The sequence below is a fragment of the Symphalangus syndactylus genome, chromosome 18 (assembly GCF_028878055.3).
Source record: "Symphalangus syndactylus isolate Jambi chromosome 18, NHGRI_mSymSyn1-v2.1_pri, whole genome shotgun sequence".
NCBI classification, from domain to species: Eukaryota; Metazoa; Chordata; class Mammalia; order Primates; family Hylobatidae; genus Symphalangus; species Symphalangus syndactylus.
In genome coordinates this window covers 21,428,485-21,446,909 of record NC_072440.2, presented here as the reverse complement: position 1 = coordinate 21,446,909, position 18,425 = coordinate 21,428,485, and the positions used below count along the sequence as shown (strand labels likewise).

Here is an 18,425-nt window from a genome sequence, read left to right as displayed (position 1 = left end):
TAATCCCAGCTACTCAGGAGGCTGAGGCAGGAGAATCACTTGAACCCAGGAGGCAGAGGTTGCAGTGAGCCGAGGTCGCGCCATTGCACTCCAGCCTGTGTGACAGAGTAAGACTCCGTCTCAAAAAAATAAAAAATAAATAAATACCCCAGTGTATATTTCCTAAAATCAAGGACACATTGTCTTCTATGACCACAGGACAAGCATCGAAGTCAGGAAGTTGGGCATCCATATGATAATTACCTCATCTACAAACTCCATGGCAATTTGCCCCTTACTGGTGATATTAACTTGGATCACTTAGCGAAGGTTGTGTCTGCCAAATTTCTCCACTGCAGAGTTACTATTTTTCCTTCCATAATTAATTATCATCTTGTGGGTAAATAACTTGAAACTACGTAAATACTTTCTCATCAAGCTTTCATATCCATTGGTGTTTCTTGCTGCAACCCATGATTACTATGGTGGCTGCCTGATGGTCATTTTCTTTTTTTTTTTTTTCTTCCCCTTCTTTTTTTAATAGAGACAAGATTTCGCCATATTGCCCAGGCTGGTCTTGAACTCCTGGGCTCAAGTGATTCTCCTGCCTCGGTCTCCCAAAGTGCTGAGAATACAGGTGTGAGCCACCATGCCTGGCCTGAGCTCCCACTTTTAAATAGGACATTGTACCATGGCCCTTGATCTTGACCAGCGAGGGAGCTATGTCTATGGGAAGCAGTCCCTGCAGGGTGGATAGTGAGGCACTGACCCCCTTGTTCTGGCAGGCTGGGGATGGGAGTAAAGGATCTAGGCAGCATGGTGTCCAGGGGTGTTGTTCAGGTCCACTGAGAATTCACTCACTAGCTGAGCACCTACAGTGTTCCAGGCGTGGCCCCAGCTCTTGAGAAGATCATAAAAAAGAGAGTAGATTGGGAGGCTGAGGCAGAATGAAGGCTTGAGGCCAGGGGTTCAAGATCAACCTATGCAATATGGTGAGACCCACATCTCTGCAAAAAATAGAAAAATTATCCAGGCACAGTGATGCACACTTGTAGTCCCAACTACTTGGGAGGCTGAGGTGAGAGGATCGCTTGAGCCCAGAAGTTCAAGTCTGCGGTGAGCTATGATCATGCCACTGCACTCCAGCCGAGGCAACAGGGCAAGACCCTCTTTTGTTTTGTTTGGTTTTGGTTTTGTTTTTAAAGGGGGTGGAGGGTAGAGAAAATAGACAACTCACCATTGTGCAGTTTCTAAAATTGAGAACTTTTGTACCCCAAAGGTTACCCTAGGTGGCTCTTTTAGCTACGCACATGGAGAGGAGCGAGCGATTGGTTTTTAGAGATCCTTTGAAGTGCTAGACAAAGCTGCCTCAACATTTGACCACTTGGGAAACTAGTGGGCCAATCTGCATACCAAACCCACGGCCTGTGGGAGGGAAGGGAAAGAAGCCATAGTGTCTGGTGGACCAAGGCACAGAGGCAGGAAAGCAAGACAAGGGCGCTGAAATCGAATTCGCTACATCAAGGAAAGTGGGGATCCTTGCTGGTGATCAGGGTGCCACACAGAGGCCTCCCCATTTGGAGAGGTCCTATGCCCTCCACAGAGGAGTAAGTGCCATGATGTCGGCTTCACAGGAGAGACTGTGGGAGCGATGGAATTTCAGGCAGTGGGAACATCATGAGCAAAGGAAAGTGGGGGATGAACAGCAACATCCACCCCCCATGTGGCCTCCAAAGCCATCTCTTTTGGGTGGGAATTCCCACCACGGCATGCACCTCTCATATTTATGTGGCCTTCCTCCCCTGGTTGCGATGTACCCCCAAACATCTGGGCCAGGAATCATTCAAACCTGGATTCCAATTCCAGTGCTTGTACTTCCTAGCTGAGTGAATTTAGAAAGTCACTTTCACGTCTCTGAGCCTCCAGTCATGTATTCTTTCAACATGTATTTACTGTGGGCCTACTATGTGCCAAGCACTATTCTAGGCACTGGGCAGGCAGTGGTGAATAAGATAAGCCTGGCCATGCGCAGTGGCTCATGTCTGTAATCCCAACACTTTGGGAGGCCGAGGTGGGTGGCCTGAGGTCAGGAGTTTAAGAGCAGCCTAGCCGGGCATGGTGACGCACCTGTAGTCCAGCTACTGAGGGGCTGAATTGCTTGAACCTGGGAGGCGGAGGTTGCAGTGAGCCAAGATTATGCCACTGCACCCCATTCTGGGCAACAGAGTGAGACTCTGTCTCAAAAAAAAAAAAAGAAAAAGAAATAAGGCCTGCCTTCATGAAACATACATTCTGGTTGGGGAAGGCAGACAATAACCATCACTCACATACGTAAATGATGAAACACCCTACAGAAGTATTAAGATAATATAAGAACAAATTTCAAGACTGGGTGTGGTGGCTTGTGCCTGTAATCCCATCACTTTGGGAGGCTAGCGTGGGTGGATTGCCTGAGTCCCGGAGTTTGAGACCAGTTTGGGCAACATGGCAAAAACCCTGTCTCTACAAAAAAAAAAAAAAAAAAAAAAAATTGAACCTAGCATGGTGGTGCATGCTTACGGTCCCAGCTACTTGGGAGGCTGAGGTGGGAGAATGGCTGGAGTCCAGGAGAAGGAGGTTGCAGTGAGCCGAGATTGTGCCACTGCACTCCAGCCTGGGTGACAGAGTGACACCCTGTCTGAAAAAAAAAAAAAAAAAAAAGTTCAGAGGTGAAGACTGCTTTAACCAGGGCGGTCAGGAAAGGTCTCTCTGAGGCAGTGACATCCGGGCTGACGTGAAAGATGAGAAAGAGCCAGGCAAGTGAACAGAAGACCAGACAGCCAGTGCCAAGGGCCTGTCGCAGGAATGAGCTTGGTATGTTTGGGGGACAGAAAGAAGGGCACTGTGGCCGAAGAGCAGTGGATGAGGAGAGAGCGGCCAAAGGAGGTGTGTAAACAACCTGAGCTTTGTTTTGAGAAGAACATTGGCTGGTAGAAAGACTTTGGAGGCAAAGTAGGGAGCCTATCTATCCGGAGGCTACTGCCATTGTCCGGGTAAGCTGATAGTGCCGAGACCAGGTGCCATGACTGGAGTTGGTGAGAAGTGGTCCTATGCAGGAGACCTGGAGACACCGCTAGCTTGAGTCCTGAGGTGGAGAGGAAGAGAGAGCGAGGGATGGAGCCAGGCTCCCAGGTTTTGGCTTGAGCAGCTGAGATGGGGTGGCAAGCAAGGGAGCGGAGGTAGGGCTGACGATCAGGAGCGGTTTTTGGGCCCAGTCCTCTGCAGTCCCCATCTGACACCCACTGGATGCGCAGAGTGGGCAGCTGGCTATGAGTCTGGAACTCAGAGAAGCTGTTCCCTCTGGAAATACAAACCTGGGGCTCATAGCCATATAGATGTCATTTAAAGCCACGGGACTGGATGAGATCATTAAGGCAGAAGGTCTAGGTCGAAAGAAGAGGGCCAGGACCACTACCTGTAAAATGAGCCAATGACACCTACACCCACGGGGCTCTCGCGAGGTGTCACGTGAACGCACCCAGCGAGCCCTGGAACCAGGCAGAGAATCGCGGCAGCCCCGGGGGCGGGGCTTCCAGGGGGCGGGGTCATACGGGGGCGGGGCCGAGGGACCCAGCGGCCGCTCCTGGCCGGAGGGCGGCCGGGACGGTGACGTCACCGCATGACTGGGTTTTTATGAATGAAAGGAATCCTGTGAGTGAGTAATTCCGGGAAGCTCGCCTTACAACTCCGCGCGGCCTCGGCCCCCTGCGCCGCCCGCCCCACAACAAAACTCAGCGCAGCGCTCCCGGGCGCCCGGTTCAGAGCGATCTGCGGCTCAGAGCGGAGGGGGGACTGACCAGAGCGCGGGCCGGGACAGCAGCCGGGACAGCGGCGAGACGCGCGCGTGCGAGCGCGCCGGGCCAAGCGGGCCCAGAAGCGGGTGAGGAACGCGGGGCCAGGAGGACGGTGCGCGGGACCCCAAGGCGGCAGGGTTTCTGCGCCCTGGGACGCGCCTGGGGTGGGCGCCCGGGCCCGATCCGTCGGGGCTCCCGGGGCTCCATCGCCCGGACGGCTCGGGGCGGGGAGAAGGGAGCGGCCGTCCCGGGGACTGCGAGGACGGGGCCGAGGCCATCTCGGCGGAGTGGGGGTGGAGACGGGGCCCCTTCCCGGGGCGCGGGCGGGTAGGCGGCGGCGCCGGGAGGAAGGGGCAGCGCAGGCTGGCAATCTCCGCGTCCGCCCGGCGGGGGCGGGGGCGCTGTGCTCCTACGTGACTCGGTGGGAACAGGCCCTGGCCCGGCGCCCGCGGGCGGTGCGTGCGCGGTTTGTTTACGTCCGAGGGCAGGCGGGCGGGCGTGTGTTCCCTGGCAGGCGGCCTGGGTATCCTGCCCGGTGCGTGCGTGCGCTGTGTACCTCGGGGGGCGTGTGTGCGTCTGTTGTGCTTGTGTGTGCGTGTCCGCGCGCGCGCTCCCTGGGGCCTGTACACCAGCAGTGTGTACCTCAGAGAGGGCGTGCCCTGGGCCGGCCACCGGAGTAAACGCGGAACAAGGACCCGAGCGAAGGAAGAGGACCCGTGCGTCTTCGCACGGGGTCTGGGAATGCTGGCCCGGGCCGCCCCAGTCCTATACCCAGGGCTGTCCGTCCCCCGCTCTCCCCGGAGTTTCCCAGGGCCTCCGCCACGTGACCCCAGTGTTTGTCTCCCGCCCCGAGCCGGCGCCCGCAGCCACAGGGTGGGGCCAAGGTATCAAAGACCCCACCCAGCTGAGCTAGGAGTGAGGGGTGTGAGCCACACCCGCCGGGCACCCCGGTGAATCTGGTAACAAAGTGAGTTGGAGCCCAGGTTCTTGTCCCCAGATTTTGGGGCTTCCTGGGGGAAGAACCAAGGGACTCTCGTTCGTCCCCAGGGTTGCCCATCCCCTCAGTCCCATGAGAACAGGAAGGGCCAGAAAACCTTGACTGCAAAGGTGCGGGGCAGGGAGAGGACCACAGGTTTTCTAGCTAGTCCAGGTTCTGGAGGCTGTACCTGCTAGGTCGTGGAGGATGGGGCGGAGCCGGTTTCCGCCCTCCTGGTAGTTTCAGTTCACAAGTGGGACTAGTGAGACTAGACTGACCTACAGCTGGACGCCGGAAGGTAGCTGAGGCTCTGAACCAGCCGACAGACCCCGAGTCCTCACCCTGGGCCAGGCAGGGTCAGCAGGCAGTGGGGATAGGCCTCTGACTGCACGAAGGATTAATGAGTGAGGGGTGGGGCCTGACCTAGCCGCCACCCACCCACTCACCCAATAGCCCTGCAGAAAGCACCTGTTTGTCGTAGCTGCCTGCAGGATGGGCTGGGGGCTAGAGATTCCTTGGTCTTAATCCACCTTCCCCCTCCACCCACCCACGGGCTATGGAATCCTGGGAGGGGGGCAATTGAACTTGCTAGGGTGAGGAACCAATGATCCTTTGACTTTGGATCTTTGAACCCTGGGTGAGCTCTGCTACAGCAGCCAGGACCCTCAGTGTTCCCATCTACCGCTGGAACTAGGTAACAGCCAGGATGGCAGGATGGTGGGTAGAAGGGGGAAGCTCTGGAAGTCTCTGCAGACAGCGTATTTTCCAGGCGAATTGTGGAAGAGAAAGCAAAGCTGACAGCCCCATGCCAGGAGCTGGGGGTACCCAAGAGTAGGTGGGGTTTGAGTCAGGGGGGTTGGGGCCAGGAGCACAGGAACAAGACAGGCCCACCCTCAAAGCTGGGCAGGAAACATTCCAAAGTAGGGCCTGGGGTCAGGGGATGAGGGGAAGTGGCTGGTTGACTCAGTCCCAGATGGAAAGTTAGCATTGAGAGGTTTAACTTCCCATTGAATCACCCCTGGGCCCTGCATTGCCATTGGGCCCTTGTCCTGGACCAGATGCCAGGGATGAGATGAACAGACCAGATCCAGAGACTGCCCTCTGGGAGCTTACAGCTCAGCAGCAGACACAAAGTTGAAAAAAGATCCACAAAAGTAAATGCAAAACACAGCTGAGATGGGTGATGTGAGGGAGAAGTCACTGTGGTTTGAAGGTACATAACAGTGCTCTGACTTAGCCAGGGCAATCAAGGAAGGCTTCCCTGGGGAAGTGACTAGTGTGCTGAGTCTGACAGAGTGGTGGTTGTCTGTGAAGCCCTTGAAGGCAGGAGCTGTGATTCACTTCAGGGTCTCCAGGGCCCAGCACAGAGCCTGGAACATAGTAGGTGCTTCTTGGATGTTTGCTGATTGAATGAATGAGCCCTGGATCCCTGTCCTCGAAGAGCTCCACAACACATGGAGAAAAAGGCCTGGGAACCCCAGAGAAACAGGAAGCCAGGGCAGGGGCTGGAGGAATCTTGAAGCAGTCTTCCAAAAGGGAGCAGATCCTTCAGGACTCAGGCAACTTCCTCCCTCACACACACAGGCATGCACTGCCCGCTTGTCCCTTTGGGAAACATTCAGGGGTAGTAGAATTTGCTGTCTGTTCATTCATTTGTTAGCATATGATCCTGGGAGAGAGTGGACAGGAATATGGTTGAGGCCTGAGGACCCTACTGTGTTGGCTTGCGGGGAGGCTGGCATTGCAGGGTTTTGAAATGGGCCAAGCACGGACAGGCTCGTGGGTTTGTGTCAGTAGTGATTCCTCTGACAGCTCTTGGGGGAGGATCAATGATGGGGATTGGAGACGGAGGGTAAGGCAAGAGGCTGGTGAGCAGGCGGCTGTGGTCATGGTCCAGATGAAAGAGGAAGTGGTCTGTGGCTGGCCAGGTGGAGAAGAGGGCTAGTCTGATAGTCTGATATGCGTCTCATGCCCCCACCTCCAGGAAGCCTTCACCGCTTTCCTTTCCCTACCTCCATTCTGCTGGTGGTCTTGGAGCTCTGGGCCAGAATCTGAAACTCTAAACTGGAGACAGTCATTGTTGAAAGGTTAGGCTCAGAGGAGGTTTGGCGTATTGGGAAAACCGAGGCCCAGAGAGAGGGAGTGCCATACCTGAAGCCACACAGCGAGTGTGAGAGGGTGCCTGAACTGGGGCTGGAACCCCAGGCTGTTGCTTCTCTGTGGTGCTTGGTTCTTCTAGCCTTGCTCCCCTTCCAGCAGGGAGGAGGCTCCAGCAGTGCTGGCTGCCAAGAGCTACGAAAACACATTTTTTCCCTCTGTCCTCACAGAGCGAGCAGAATGGCTCAGCAGCCAGAAAGGAGCCCATGCCAGCGGGTGGGCCTTCTACAGGACGTCTCTGGAGTGGACTGGTGGGGCCAGGGAGGGGGACGTTGGAGGGTTGTGGCTGCTGACTGGACAAGGCAGTTCTCAGTCCCTCAAGAGTCACCTCTCTCCTTATGCCTCCAGAAGACGTCATGAACCTGCAGACCCTGGAGATCAGCTCTGCTGGCTTCCAAGGGAAGAAGCCAGGGAGAGGTGGTGGTGGCCGGCATAGAAGAGAGAGGACCCCTGGGTTCCAGTCCGCCACTGCTACCAAACAGTGGCTTGGTTGCCTCAGGTGCTGAACAGGGGATTGGATCAGCTACTATTTCTCAGGCCCAGGGTCAGCCAGCCTGGCAAAGGCAGAGGACCCAGGCCCCTTGGCAGCCCCTGGCCTGGGGTTGGCAGCGGAAAGCCTGAGGTTACCAGAAAGTTCCCCCTTCTTGTGACTTTCCCTCTGTGATTGCCTGACTTTGCTGAGCTAGGACATTCCTGGGCAAACGTGGGTGCCTCGGCTGACATCCAGGATGCGGTTGAGGGGGCTGAGGCTCGGACAGGAGGGCATGGAGGAGTGGGGGTAGAGCAGGTTCAAAACCTTCCTAGCACCTGAGGGTATTTACAATCACAGCCAGCTTCCGCTATTATCAAGGGTAGGTAATGGCTGATGGTTCCATCTCTCGGGCCTGGTCTGGAGGCAGTGTTGAGGATTCTAGGCTGTGTCCAAGCTCAGGAGAAAACAGTTCTGTGCTGAGAAAGACTCAGGGGCTGTGGCCTGCCTCACTGGGAATCGGTGCTGTGTGTGGTTAGTGGTGTCTCTGTTGCTTATGGATAGTGGGGTGATGGTGAGATGAGGTGATCTTTCTTGCCTACGCCTCTTTTTTTTTTTATTTTTTGATGGAGTCTCGCTCTGTTGCCAGTGGCTTGTTCTCAGCTCACTGAAACCTCTACCTCCCGGGTTCATGCGATTCTCCTGCCTCAGCCTCCCAAGCAGCTGGGACTATAGGTGTGCGCCACCACACCCGGCTAATTTTTGCCTTTTTTTTTTTTTTTTTAGTACAGACAGGATTTCGCCATGTTGGCCAGGCTGTTCTTGAACTCCTGGCCTCAGATGATCTGCCCACCTTTGCCTCCCAAAGTGCTGGGATTACAGGCGTGAGCCACCACACCTGGCCTTGCCTAAGCCTCTTATATTCTACACACTAAGACTATTATGATCATTCCCACTTAGCAAGGAATCCAGGACTCAGGAAAAATGACTTGTGCATGAGGCCAGACTGTGCCTCTGAGGTTCTGTATCAGCCGCAGCACCCAATGGGCAGTTGATTAACTTGCGTGGGGAGAGGCTTCCCTTCTCCCATTGGGTCTTTCTGTGTAGCTCAGGTGGCCTAAGCATCACTGCATGTGCCAGCTCCCCAAACGGCTGGCAAGGGGGCCTGGATACTTAGCTGTAACTTGCAAATCATATCCCTAGCGGGCCCAACACAAATCCTGGAGAATCAGAGCCGGGGTGGCCTTGGAAACTGGCAAGTCCAGCTTCATCTTCACAGGGCTAGGGAAACAGGGCCCAGGGAGGTCGCCCTGCCAGGGCCACACAGGGAGGAGGTGTGTGGCTCCATGTGGACTCAGGCCTGAATTCTATTATTATTATTATTATTATTTTTTTTTTTTTTTTGAGACGGAGTCTTGCTCTGTCGCCCAGGCTGGAGTGCAGTGGCGTAATCTCGGCTCACTGCAACCTCTGCCTCCCAGGGTCTAAGTGATTCTCCTGCCTCAGCCTCCCGAGTAGCTGGGACTACAGGTGTGTGCCACCAGGCCCAGCTAATTTTTTGTATTTTTAGTAGAGACGGGGTTTCACCGTGTTAGCCAGGATGGTCTCAATCTCCTGACCTCATGATCCGCCCACCTCGGCCTCCAAAAGTGCTGGATTACAGGCGTGAGCCACCTTGCTTGGCCATCTTTTTTTTTTTTTTTTTTTTTTTTGAAACGGAGTCTCGCTCTATCACCCAGGCTGGAGTGCAGTGGCGCGATCTCGGCTCACTGCAAGCTCCATCTGCGGATTCACGCCATTCTCCTGCCTCAGCCTCCCCAGTAGCTGGGACTACAGGTACCCACCACCACGCCCAGCTAATTTTTTTTTTTCTAAGAGGTGAGGTCTTGCTTTGTCACCCAGGGAGTGCAGTGGCAGGATCACAGCTCACTGCCGCCTTGAATTCCTGGGCTCAAGGGTTCCTCCTGCCTCAGCCTCCTGAGTAGCTGGGACTACAGGTGTGCACCACTGCACCCGGCTAATCTTATTTTTTGGAGATGGAGTCTAGCCACCTTGCCCAGGTTGGTCTTGAACTCTCAGGCTGAATTCTACCCCATGCTGGCTGTATGAGCGTGGACTACTCTGTTGCCCTCTCTGCGCATTACCTCAGGGTTGGGGGAACCAGGGAGGTGATGGTGTGAAGGGACCAGGTTTCAGTCCTGGGCCTTTGCAGATATTCATTCACACCTGTTGTGTGACTTCAGGCAAGTGATGCCCCTCTCTGGGTCTCTACCTCCCCTTGGGTAAAGTGAGGAGGCAGGACCTGATGGCCTCTAAGGGCCTTTCCTGCAGTTCCCTGTGTGACCCCAGCCAGCTGGGAGATGCTGAATCAGAGTGAGACCCCAGTGCTGGCTACAGGCCTGACCCCTCCTGGACAGACAGCAATTCTAACCTCCCAGGTGCTCACAGACCTCTACAGTGTATATACCACTTGATTCCACCAAAACCCTGCGAGGCAGGTATTGTTCTGATCCTTTAGATGGGAAAGTGGAGACTCAGAGAGATGGAGCGGCTCACCCCAAGTCACACAGCCTGAGAAAACAGAGATGGGACTTAAACGCAAGCTTGACTCCCAATCCAGTCCTCCTTTCCCTGTTTCCCACACCCCGCCCTTGGGCCCAAAGTCACGTGGATGGGATCCCCTCCTGCTCTCTTCCCATTCGCCTAGCGTCTGTACTGTCTCTGCCAACAGGCCCAAGGAAGCAGCTGGAGAGGAGGAAGAATTAGAGACAGGGCCAGGAGGTACTGAAATACGTTTCGGCCTGGAACTTGGTTTGGACAGTGACAAGCTGGGTGATGGCGTCAGAGACTCTGCCCATCCCCCCTTCCCCAGTTCCTGCTCCCTGCCAGGTCTTGAGATGGGTGGCCTCAAGCACCCAGAGCTGACTCAGCCTCTCTCTGTCTGGTGGAGAGACAGCAAGGAAATACAACCCATTATACACAGGGGTGGGGGTGCCTAACAAGTCCTAGGGATCAGGGAGGGCTTCCTGGAGGAGGAGGAGACGTCTATACCCAGGGCAGAAGGATGAGTAGGAGTCTGCCAAACAAAGTAGAGGGGAGTGAGGGGAGAGAAATGTCATGGGGTGGGAGGTGGCTCAGAGGCAAGAAAGCGCGGGTGGGAGGAAGTGAAAGAAATTCTGTGTGGCTGGAGCACAGAGTGGAGGTGGCAGTGGTGGGAAATGGGCGTGGGGCTGGACACACAGGGCCTGGGGTGCTGTGAGGGTGGGTCTGGACTCCGTCCTTAGGATAGTAGGGAACCATGGAAGGTTTTTTTTTGCTTGTTTGTTTTTGTTTGTTTGTTTTTGAGACGGAGTATCACTCTGTTGCCCAGGCTGGAGTGCAGTGGCGTGATCTCGGCTCACTGCATGCTCCGCCTCCCAGGTTCACGCCATTCTCCTGCCTCAGCCTCCTGAGAGCTGGGACTACAGGTGCCTGCCACCACGCCCGGCTAACTTTTTTTGTATTTTTTAGTAGAGACAGAGTTTCACCATGTTAGCCAGGATGGTCTCAATCTCCTTACCTTGTGATCCGCCCGCCTCAGCCTCCTAAAGTGCTGGGATTATAGGCATAAGCCACCGCGCCCAGCCCAACCATGGAAGGTTTTAATCTGGCTGGTAGCATGGTCAGATTCACGTGGTGCAAAGATTGTCTGGCTGCTGTGTGGGGATGAGCTGAGGCCAGCAGGGAGGCGTGCTGGGACCTCCCCAGGTGTGTGTAGGGCGGTGACGGTGACCACTTAAGAGGCCTGCATTGGGTTGGGCGTGGTGGCTCACACCTGTAATCCTGGCACTTCAGGAGGCCGAGGTAGATGGATCGCCTGAGGTTAAGAGTTCGAGACCAGCCTGACCAATATGGTGAAACTCTGTCTCTACTAAAAATACAAAAATTAGCTGGGCATGGTGGTGGGCACCTGTAGTCCCAGCTATTCAGGAGGCTGAGGCAGAGCGAATCGCTTGAACCCAGGAGGCGGAGGTTGCAGTGAGCTAAGATCCTGTCACTGCACTCCAGCCTGGGCGACAGAGCAAGACTCCATCTCAAAAAAAAAAAAAAAAGAAAAAAGAAAAAAAAAAAAAGGCCTGCATTGAAGGGTAGGATCAGTGAGGTTGACATGTAAACGTCTCCAGATAGTGTCTGAAAGGTCAGGGTAGCCAGCAGATCTCATATGACTTTTCCAGGTAGGATGGGAGTGCACAGAGGCCCCCAAGGAGAGCTAGGTGGGCAGCCAGGGCCTGAGCCCCCTAGGATTTGGAGTGCTAGGCAGGGAAACTGAGGTCAGAGCCCAGGCTAAGCCGGCATGTTCAGCAGTGGAGGTTGCAGCTCAGGGGTCACCCCATGAAGCCACTGGTCTTCACCGTGGATCCGCACAGGGGTCTAAAGCTGCCTGGGTCCTGACCTGGCACTCTGGGTCCACCCAGCTATCCCCAGCGAAACCTGGGTGACTCCTAAGACTCTCCTGCTTAAGGGCCACAGTGGCTGCCCCTGTCAGGGGATCTCTGCAAGCACCAACTTCCTTCTGTCCCACTCCTTCCTTCCCTCTGAGCTGCCAGACCCCCTGACTGTGTGGGCCGGGAGGGGCTGGGGAGTTTCCTAAGAAGCCCTGGACTGTCCCCACCTCGGCCTGAGTCACACTGAGAACTCAGCAAGGATTCCTTGAGCATCTGCGAGGTGCCAGGCGCTGTTCTAGGCATGGGGGAGGCCATGGTGAATTAGGTACAAGCTCTGCCCTCATGGAGCTGGCATTCTAATCAGGGGGCTGGGAGGGACAGACACTGAACAAATACCCACCATATATGTGAGTGATGATAATTACACATGGAGAAACCTGAGGTGGGGAAGGGACACAGGAAGTGTGTGTGTGTGTGTGCGTGTGTGTGTGTGTGTATCAGGGGTTGCAAATTCTAAACTGAGTGAACATGAGATTTGAAGAGACCTCAGGAGGTGATGGAGCAAACTTTGTGGATATCTAGGGAACAAGGATGCCAGCAGAGGCCATGCGTGGTGGCTCATGCCTATAATCCCAACACTTTGGGAGGCAGAGGCAGGCGGATCGCTTGAGCCAAGGAGTTCAAGACCAGCCTGGGCAACATGATGAAACTCTGTCTGTACAAAAAGTACAAAAATTGGCCAGGCGTGGTAGCATACACCTATAGTTCCAGCTACTAGGGAGGCTGAGGTAGGAGGACCACTTGAGCCTGGAAATTTGAGGCTGCAATAAGCTGTGATCGTGTCACTGCACTCCAGCCTGTAACAGAGTGAGTGAGACCCTGTATAAAAAACAAAAACAAAAACAAAACAAAAATGCCAGCAGAGGGACCAGCCAGTGCAAAGGCCCTGGAGAGGAGCATGCATCCTGTGTTGAGGAACGGCGGGTGTGGCTGAGGCAGGGGAAACAAAAGGAAGCCAAGTAGGGCTGAGGTGGGAGAGGGATGCTGGGGAGCACTTTCTTTTTTTTTTTTTTTTTTCCAGACGGAGTCTCACTCTCACCCAGGCTGGAGTGCAGTGGCGCAATCTTGGCTCACTGCAACCTCCACCTCCCGGGTTCAAGCAATTCTTTTGCCTCAGCCTCCCAAGTAGCTGGGACAACAGGCGCGTGCCACCACGCCCGGCTAATTTTCATATTTTTAGTAGAGCTGGGGTTTCACCATGTTGGCCAGGCTGGTTTCGATCTCCTGACCTCATGATCCACCCGCCTTGGCCTGCCAAAGTGCTGGGATTACAGGCGTGAGCCACCGCGCCCGGCCACTGGGGATCACTTTCTGCAGCACTTTGTGGGCCATGGTGACGACTCTGGCTTTACTCCAGTGAGCTGTGGGAAGGTCCTGACAGAGGCATGACATGAGCTGACTTAACACAGCTACCTGTGTCACCCAGGGGGAAAGTGAGGCACAGAAAGGGTGGCTGACCTATCAGAACCACACAACTAGAGAGCGAGACCACCCCCAAAAGGCCCCAGGTGTATCTGGCACCAAGGTCCATGTGCTTTCCATTTCTGCACCTTGTCCCCGGGAGACACCCCGGTCCTGCCAGAATGTGTCAGAGGCTGAGCCGACCTGTGAGGTCAACCCTGCAGACAGCTCAAGGAACCAGGGCTTGGACCCGGCTTTTGCCCTCTGCTGTCCACCAAACTGAGTAATGCTCTTTCCGATACGGCACGTGTTTATAGGATGCTACAGCTCAGATCACAGAGCATCTTCCTTTGTTTTCTTTTTATTTATTTATTTATTTATTTTGAGATGGAGTCTCACTCTGTCACTCAGGCTCCCAGGCTGGAGTGCAGTGGCGCAATCTCGGCTCACTGTGACCTCCACCTCCCAGGTTTAAGCAATTCTCCTGCCTCAGCCTCTCGAATAGCTGGGACTACAGGCGTGCACCACCACGCCTGGCTAATTTTTGTATTTTTGGTAGAGACGGGGTTTCGCCATGTTGGCCAGGCTGGTCTCGAACTCCTGAACTCAGGTGATCTGCCCACCTCAGCCTCCTAAAGTGCTGGGATTATAGGCATGAGCCACCGCGCCCAGCCTATCTTCCTTTATTTTCCTTGGCTTATCACTGCCCCCTCCCCTTGGAGACAGATGAGAAAACTCAGGTTCTCTGCCATGAGAACCTGAGAGGAATGGCAAAGTAGATCCTATCAGCTAGGGACACAGAGGACTGCTGCTTTAAAGGGGCCTTTGGGAGATGGTCCCCTTCTCCAGCCCAGAGCAATGACCACTGACCCTCTACGAGTTTTATTCACCTTTTTCTCCCCATTACCAAGTACATGTTTGGCAAAGAGCTCAATAAATAGTTGTTGAAGGAGCATGCGGCTGTCAGGCTTGTGGGAGGGGGGATTAGGAGATGAGAGGCCCTCAATGGTCTAGGGATGGCTGCCCCACCTGCCTATGGCATGCTGAGTTAGTGTGGGGCAGCCCCCAGGCGGTTGGGAAAACCTTCCCAAAACAGAGGTCTAGATGAAGGAGGCCTGGGGAGAGAGGGGACTGGCTGATGTTGTATCTTACGGGGTACCGGATGGGCTTTGTGAAAAGGCATTTACTGGTGCACATATGCTGTGTGTACTTTTCTGTATGTAGGTTATACTTTAAGAAAAGTTCTGAAAAGTCGGCCGGGCACAGTGGCTCACACCTGTCCAGCACTTTGGGAGGCCGAGGCGGGTGGATCACCTGAGGTCAGTAGTTCAAAACCAGCCTGGCCAACATGGCGAAACCCTGTCTCTAAAAATAAAAATAAACTAAAAATACAAAAAATTAGCTGGGCGTGGTGGCAGGCACCTGTAATCCCAGCTACTTGGGAGGCTGAGGCAGGAGAATCGCTTGAACCCGGGAGGCGGAGGTTGCAGTGAGCCGAGATCGCGCCACTGCACTCCAGCCTGGGTGACAGAGTGAGACTCTGTCTCAAAAAAAAAAAAAAGAAAGAGAAAGAAAAAGAAAAGTTCTGAAAAATCAAATCAAAGGCACATATCCAAGCCGCATGTGGAAGAATGGTCAGGAGAGGGACATCTATTCATTTGGTGCACACTTACTGAATCATCTACTATATACCAGGCACTGATTTAGGCATATTGATGCTGTGGTGAGACAGGCAAGGCCTCTGCCTTCATGGGCTTCCGTTTTGGTGGAGGAGGAGTGGGAAGGAGAAACAAATCATAGATGAGGAACCAAGCATGAGAAATGCAGAAGAGGTGACTGCTACAAGGGTTAATAGGCGGGGTTATGTGATGTGACAGAAAGAGGCGTTTAGCCAGAATGGTCAAAGAGGACCTCTTGAGGAGGTGACATTGGGCAAAGACCTAAATGATGAGGAGTCACCATGGGGGGCTAACAGTAAAGAGAACAGCGTGTGCACAGCTTCCAAGGCTGGAAGGAGCCATTCAAGGAGGCCTGTGGACCACTGTGGAGAGAGGAAGGTGGCAGGTATGAATCAGTTCTAAGATAGCAGAGGCCTTGAATGGCAAGGTAGTGGGTTTGGATTTTATTCTAAGGGGAGAACAAAAACAAAACAGTGACTTTGACCTCCTTTCTACCCTAGGTCTGCAGCCCAGAGGGCACCTTCTGCAAACATGTCTGTGGATCCCCTATCCAGCAAAGCTCTAAAGGTGAGGAGGCAGCCTCTGTCAACCCAGTGAAGCCCTCCCTCCCTGCCCATGCAGAGCCTCCTCATCCCAACTTCCCCTTCTTTCCTGGAATCCCCTGGGTGGCTCAGCAGGCACCAGGCCTTCATGATGCCAAAGGGAAGGGCCACAGCCACGGGCTGGGACCAGGAGGCCTGGGCTCTGGTCACAGGCTGCATGTCCCCGGGGTAGGTCACTTCCCTCTCCAGGCCTCCTTCCCCATTGGGTCAATGTCCCCTGGGGCATTCAAAGGTGCTTTCCGGCCTGGGTTTCTCTGGCTGAGTCCAAGGCTTGGCGCTAGGTTAGAATTCAGGCTGAGCCCCGGGGTGGCCTCCTTTTGTGTCCCGATCCTAGTCTGGCCCGGTTTCCCCTTCCCGGATTCCTGCTCCCCTTCGGGGTTTTGGATCAAGTCCAGCCACCACCTCCACGGCTAAGGCGGTGAAAGAGGAACACCGGGGGTGGAGCGGGGTTGGGGGGGGCCCGTCCCCAGTCCCTGGGCCTCAGTTTCCTCATGCCCTCAGATCAAGCGAGAGCTGAGCGAGAACACGCCTCACCTGTCGGACGAGGCGCTGATGGGGCTGTCGGTGCGCGAGCTGAACCGGCACCTGCGCGGGCTCTCCGCCGAGGAGGTGACACGGCTTAAGCAGCGGCGCCGCACACTCAAAAACCGTGGCTACGCCGCCAGCTGCCGCGTGAAGCGCGTGTGCCAGAAGGAGGAGCTGCAGAAGCAGAAGTCGGAGCTGGAGCGAGAGGTGGACAAGCTGGCGCGCGAGAACGCCGCCATGCGCCTGGAGCTCGACGCCCTGCGCGGCAAGTGCGAGGCGCTGCAGGGCTTCGCGCGCTCCGTGGCCGCCGCCCGCGGGCCCGCCACGCTCGTGGCGCCGGCGAGCGTCATCACCATCGTCAAGTCCACCCCGGGCTCGGGGTCTGGCCCCGCCCCCGGCCCGGGCCCCGCCCACGGCCCGGCCTCCTGCTCCTAGTGCCCGCCCCCGCCATGCCTCAGCCACGCCCCTCCGGCCCCAGCTCCCTCCCCAAAGTGCCTGAGCACCGCCTCTGTGCCCAGGTCCCATTTCTCTGCAGCACTGGCCCCTTGGTGCACACACATTCCCTCCGTGGGCCCTGTCTTCCTCTTGCAGCCCCCAAAACTGGGACCGAATGACCCTGGGAAGGGGAACTTTGGTAGGTTGGGGACGGGGCAGAGGTCTGGATCTGGGATCGCCCTTGGCTGAAAGTTTAGCCTTTTTAGATTGAGAGATATAGAGCCGGCTTAGAGAACAGCTGTTGGGGGAGAAGAGGGCACCCCTCATCTTGGAAACTGCTCTGATTGTGCCAATATGCCCTCCAAACCCTTCCAGGATTCAGAGCTAGGTTTGGCTGTCTGACTTACAGGGCCGTCCTGCTGAGAAATTGCACTGAAGAGATGCCCCCGCCTCTGGTTGGGCCTGGGGGTGCCTGGCCTTCCGAAACTAAAAGAGTGGGTGGGAAGACTAGTGAAACCCAGTTCACAGATGGGGAAACAGGCCTGAGGTCACATTTCACTTAGTGGTTGTGTTGGGACCAAAACCTGGGTTTCCTCACTGCTGCCCTAAGATTCCAGCCATGGTTTTCAGGGGGACAGTGGACAGGGACTCAGAAACGTGGTGGGAGGGCCTCCCTGGCCTGGGAGACCGCTCTCTGCAAGGGAGGGGGAGAGAAGCAGAGGGAGAGAGAAGGTGACATGGATGGAAGAGTGGGAAGGAGCTGGCGTGGCTCAGCCCTAGGCTGTCCCCGCAGCCAGGGTGTCCGGGGGCTGGCCAGTCAGAGAAAGGGGGCCATGGACTGCTGTGGCAAATAGGGAGACAAGGAGACAGACCCTGCAGTCCTACTACAGTCTGGAGTGGGGTCTTAAGAAGAAGGGTCCCACCTCAACCCCTGTCAGTGTCCACTGTGGGGTGGGGGCTGACCCCTGCCTTTGATTGTCATTCTCCTGGGAAGCCCAGCCTCAGTCCCTCCCCCAACACTGTCCACACTGCCCCTCCCCACTGTTTATTTATTGCACGGATCTAAGTTATTCTCCCCAGCCAGAGCCCAAGCTCCTGCTCCCTGGGAAAAGTGGCGTATGGCCCTGAGCTGGACTTTATATTTTATATCTGCAAATAAATCACATTTTATCTTATATTTAGGGAAAGCCGGAGAGCAACAACAAAAAATGTTTAAGCCGGGCGCGGTGGCTCACATCTGTAATCCCAGCACTTTGGGAGGCCAAGGAGGGGGATCGCTTGAGTCCAGGAGTTTGAGACCAGCCTGGACAACATGGTGAAACCCCGTCTCTACAAAAAATACAAAAATTAGCCATGCGTGGTGGCTCATGCCTGTAGTCCCAGCTACTTGGGAGGCTGAGGCAGGAGGATCACTTAAGTCCAGAAGGCAGAGGTTGTAGTGAGCTGAGATCGCACAACTACACTCCAGCCTGGGCAACACAGCAAAATCCTGTCTCAAAAAAAAAGTTAAAAAATACTGCCCGGCTCCTAGAATTTATTTATTTCCTGACTTACAGCAAGCGAGTTATCGCCTTCTGTATTTTGTAGACTTTCTAAATAAAGTCAAATTCTTTTTCCACAGAGAATAAGTGTGTATCCTGGACTATGTTTTTTGGGGAGGGGTGTCTAAAATGGGGTTCTTTCAACCCCTTGGGGCTTCTGGTGGCGGAGAGGGCTAGTGCACATCACCAGCTATTGCACAGGGTATGAGGTGGAGGGGAGACGGCGACAGAGACCAGTGGTGCGAAAACTTCCACGCTTCCTTTTGGTTGCTTAGAGCACAGGAGCTCCTGGGAAGACAAAGCCATGAGCACAATGAAATTTAGGACTGGATTCTGGTGGAGCA

The 18,425-nt window shown here is 55.0% G+C and overlaps 1 protein-coding gene across 5 annotated transcripts; it reads left to right on the top strand.

Moving 5' to 3' along the window:
• Nucleotides 1-3,631: 3,631 nt before the first annotated feature.
• MAFF (MAF bZIP transcription factor F) lies at nt 3,632-18,165 on the top strand. 5 transcript variants are annotated; one of them, XM_063623096.1, is made up of 4 exons: nt 3,676-3,898; nt 14,524-14,618; nt 15,479-15,545; nt 16,082-18,165. In XM_063623096.1, the coding sequence occupies exons 3-4, from the start codon at nt 15,510-15,512 to the stop codon at nt 16,538-16,540; spliced, it is 495 nt and encodes a 164-aa protein (XP_063479166.1). In that variant the 5' UTR covers nt 3,676-3,898; nt 14,524-14,618; nt 15,479-15,509; the 3' UTR covers nt 16,541-18,165. The 5 variants fall into 5 exon arrangements, with proteins under 5 accessions (XP_055107790.1, XP_063479166.1, XP_055107791.1 ...); XM_055251815.2 differs by lacking the exons at nt 3,676-3,898; nt 14,524-14,618 and adding an exon at nt 3,632-3,669; XM_055251816.2 differs by lacking the exon at nt 14,524-14,618.
• Nucleotides 18,166-18,425: the final 260 nt, after the last annotated feature.

What these genes read in the sequence shown, in the direction of transcription:
- MAFF (XM_055251814.2), top strand. Translation starts at nt 7,284, where the DNA reads ATGCCTCCAGAAGACGTCATGAACCTGCAGACCCTGGAGATCAGCTCT. An exon ending in CAGTGGCTTGGTTGCCTCAG is followed by an intron (nt 7,445 to 15,478) that starts GTGCTGAACAGG and finishes TTTCTACCCTAG; the next exon opens with GTCTGCAGCCCAGAGGGCAC. An exon ending in TATCCAGCAAAGCTCTAAAG is followed by an intron (nt 15,546 to 16,081) that starts GTGAGGAGGCAG and finishes TCATGCCCTCAG; the next exon opens with ATCAAGCGAGAGCTGAGCGA.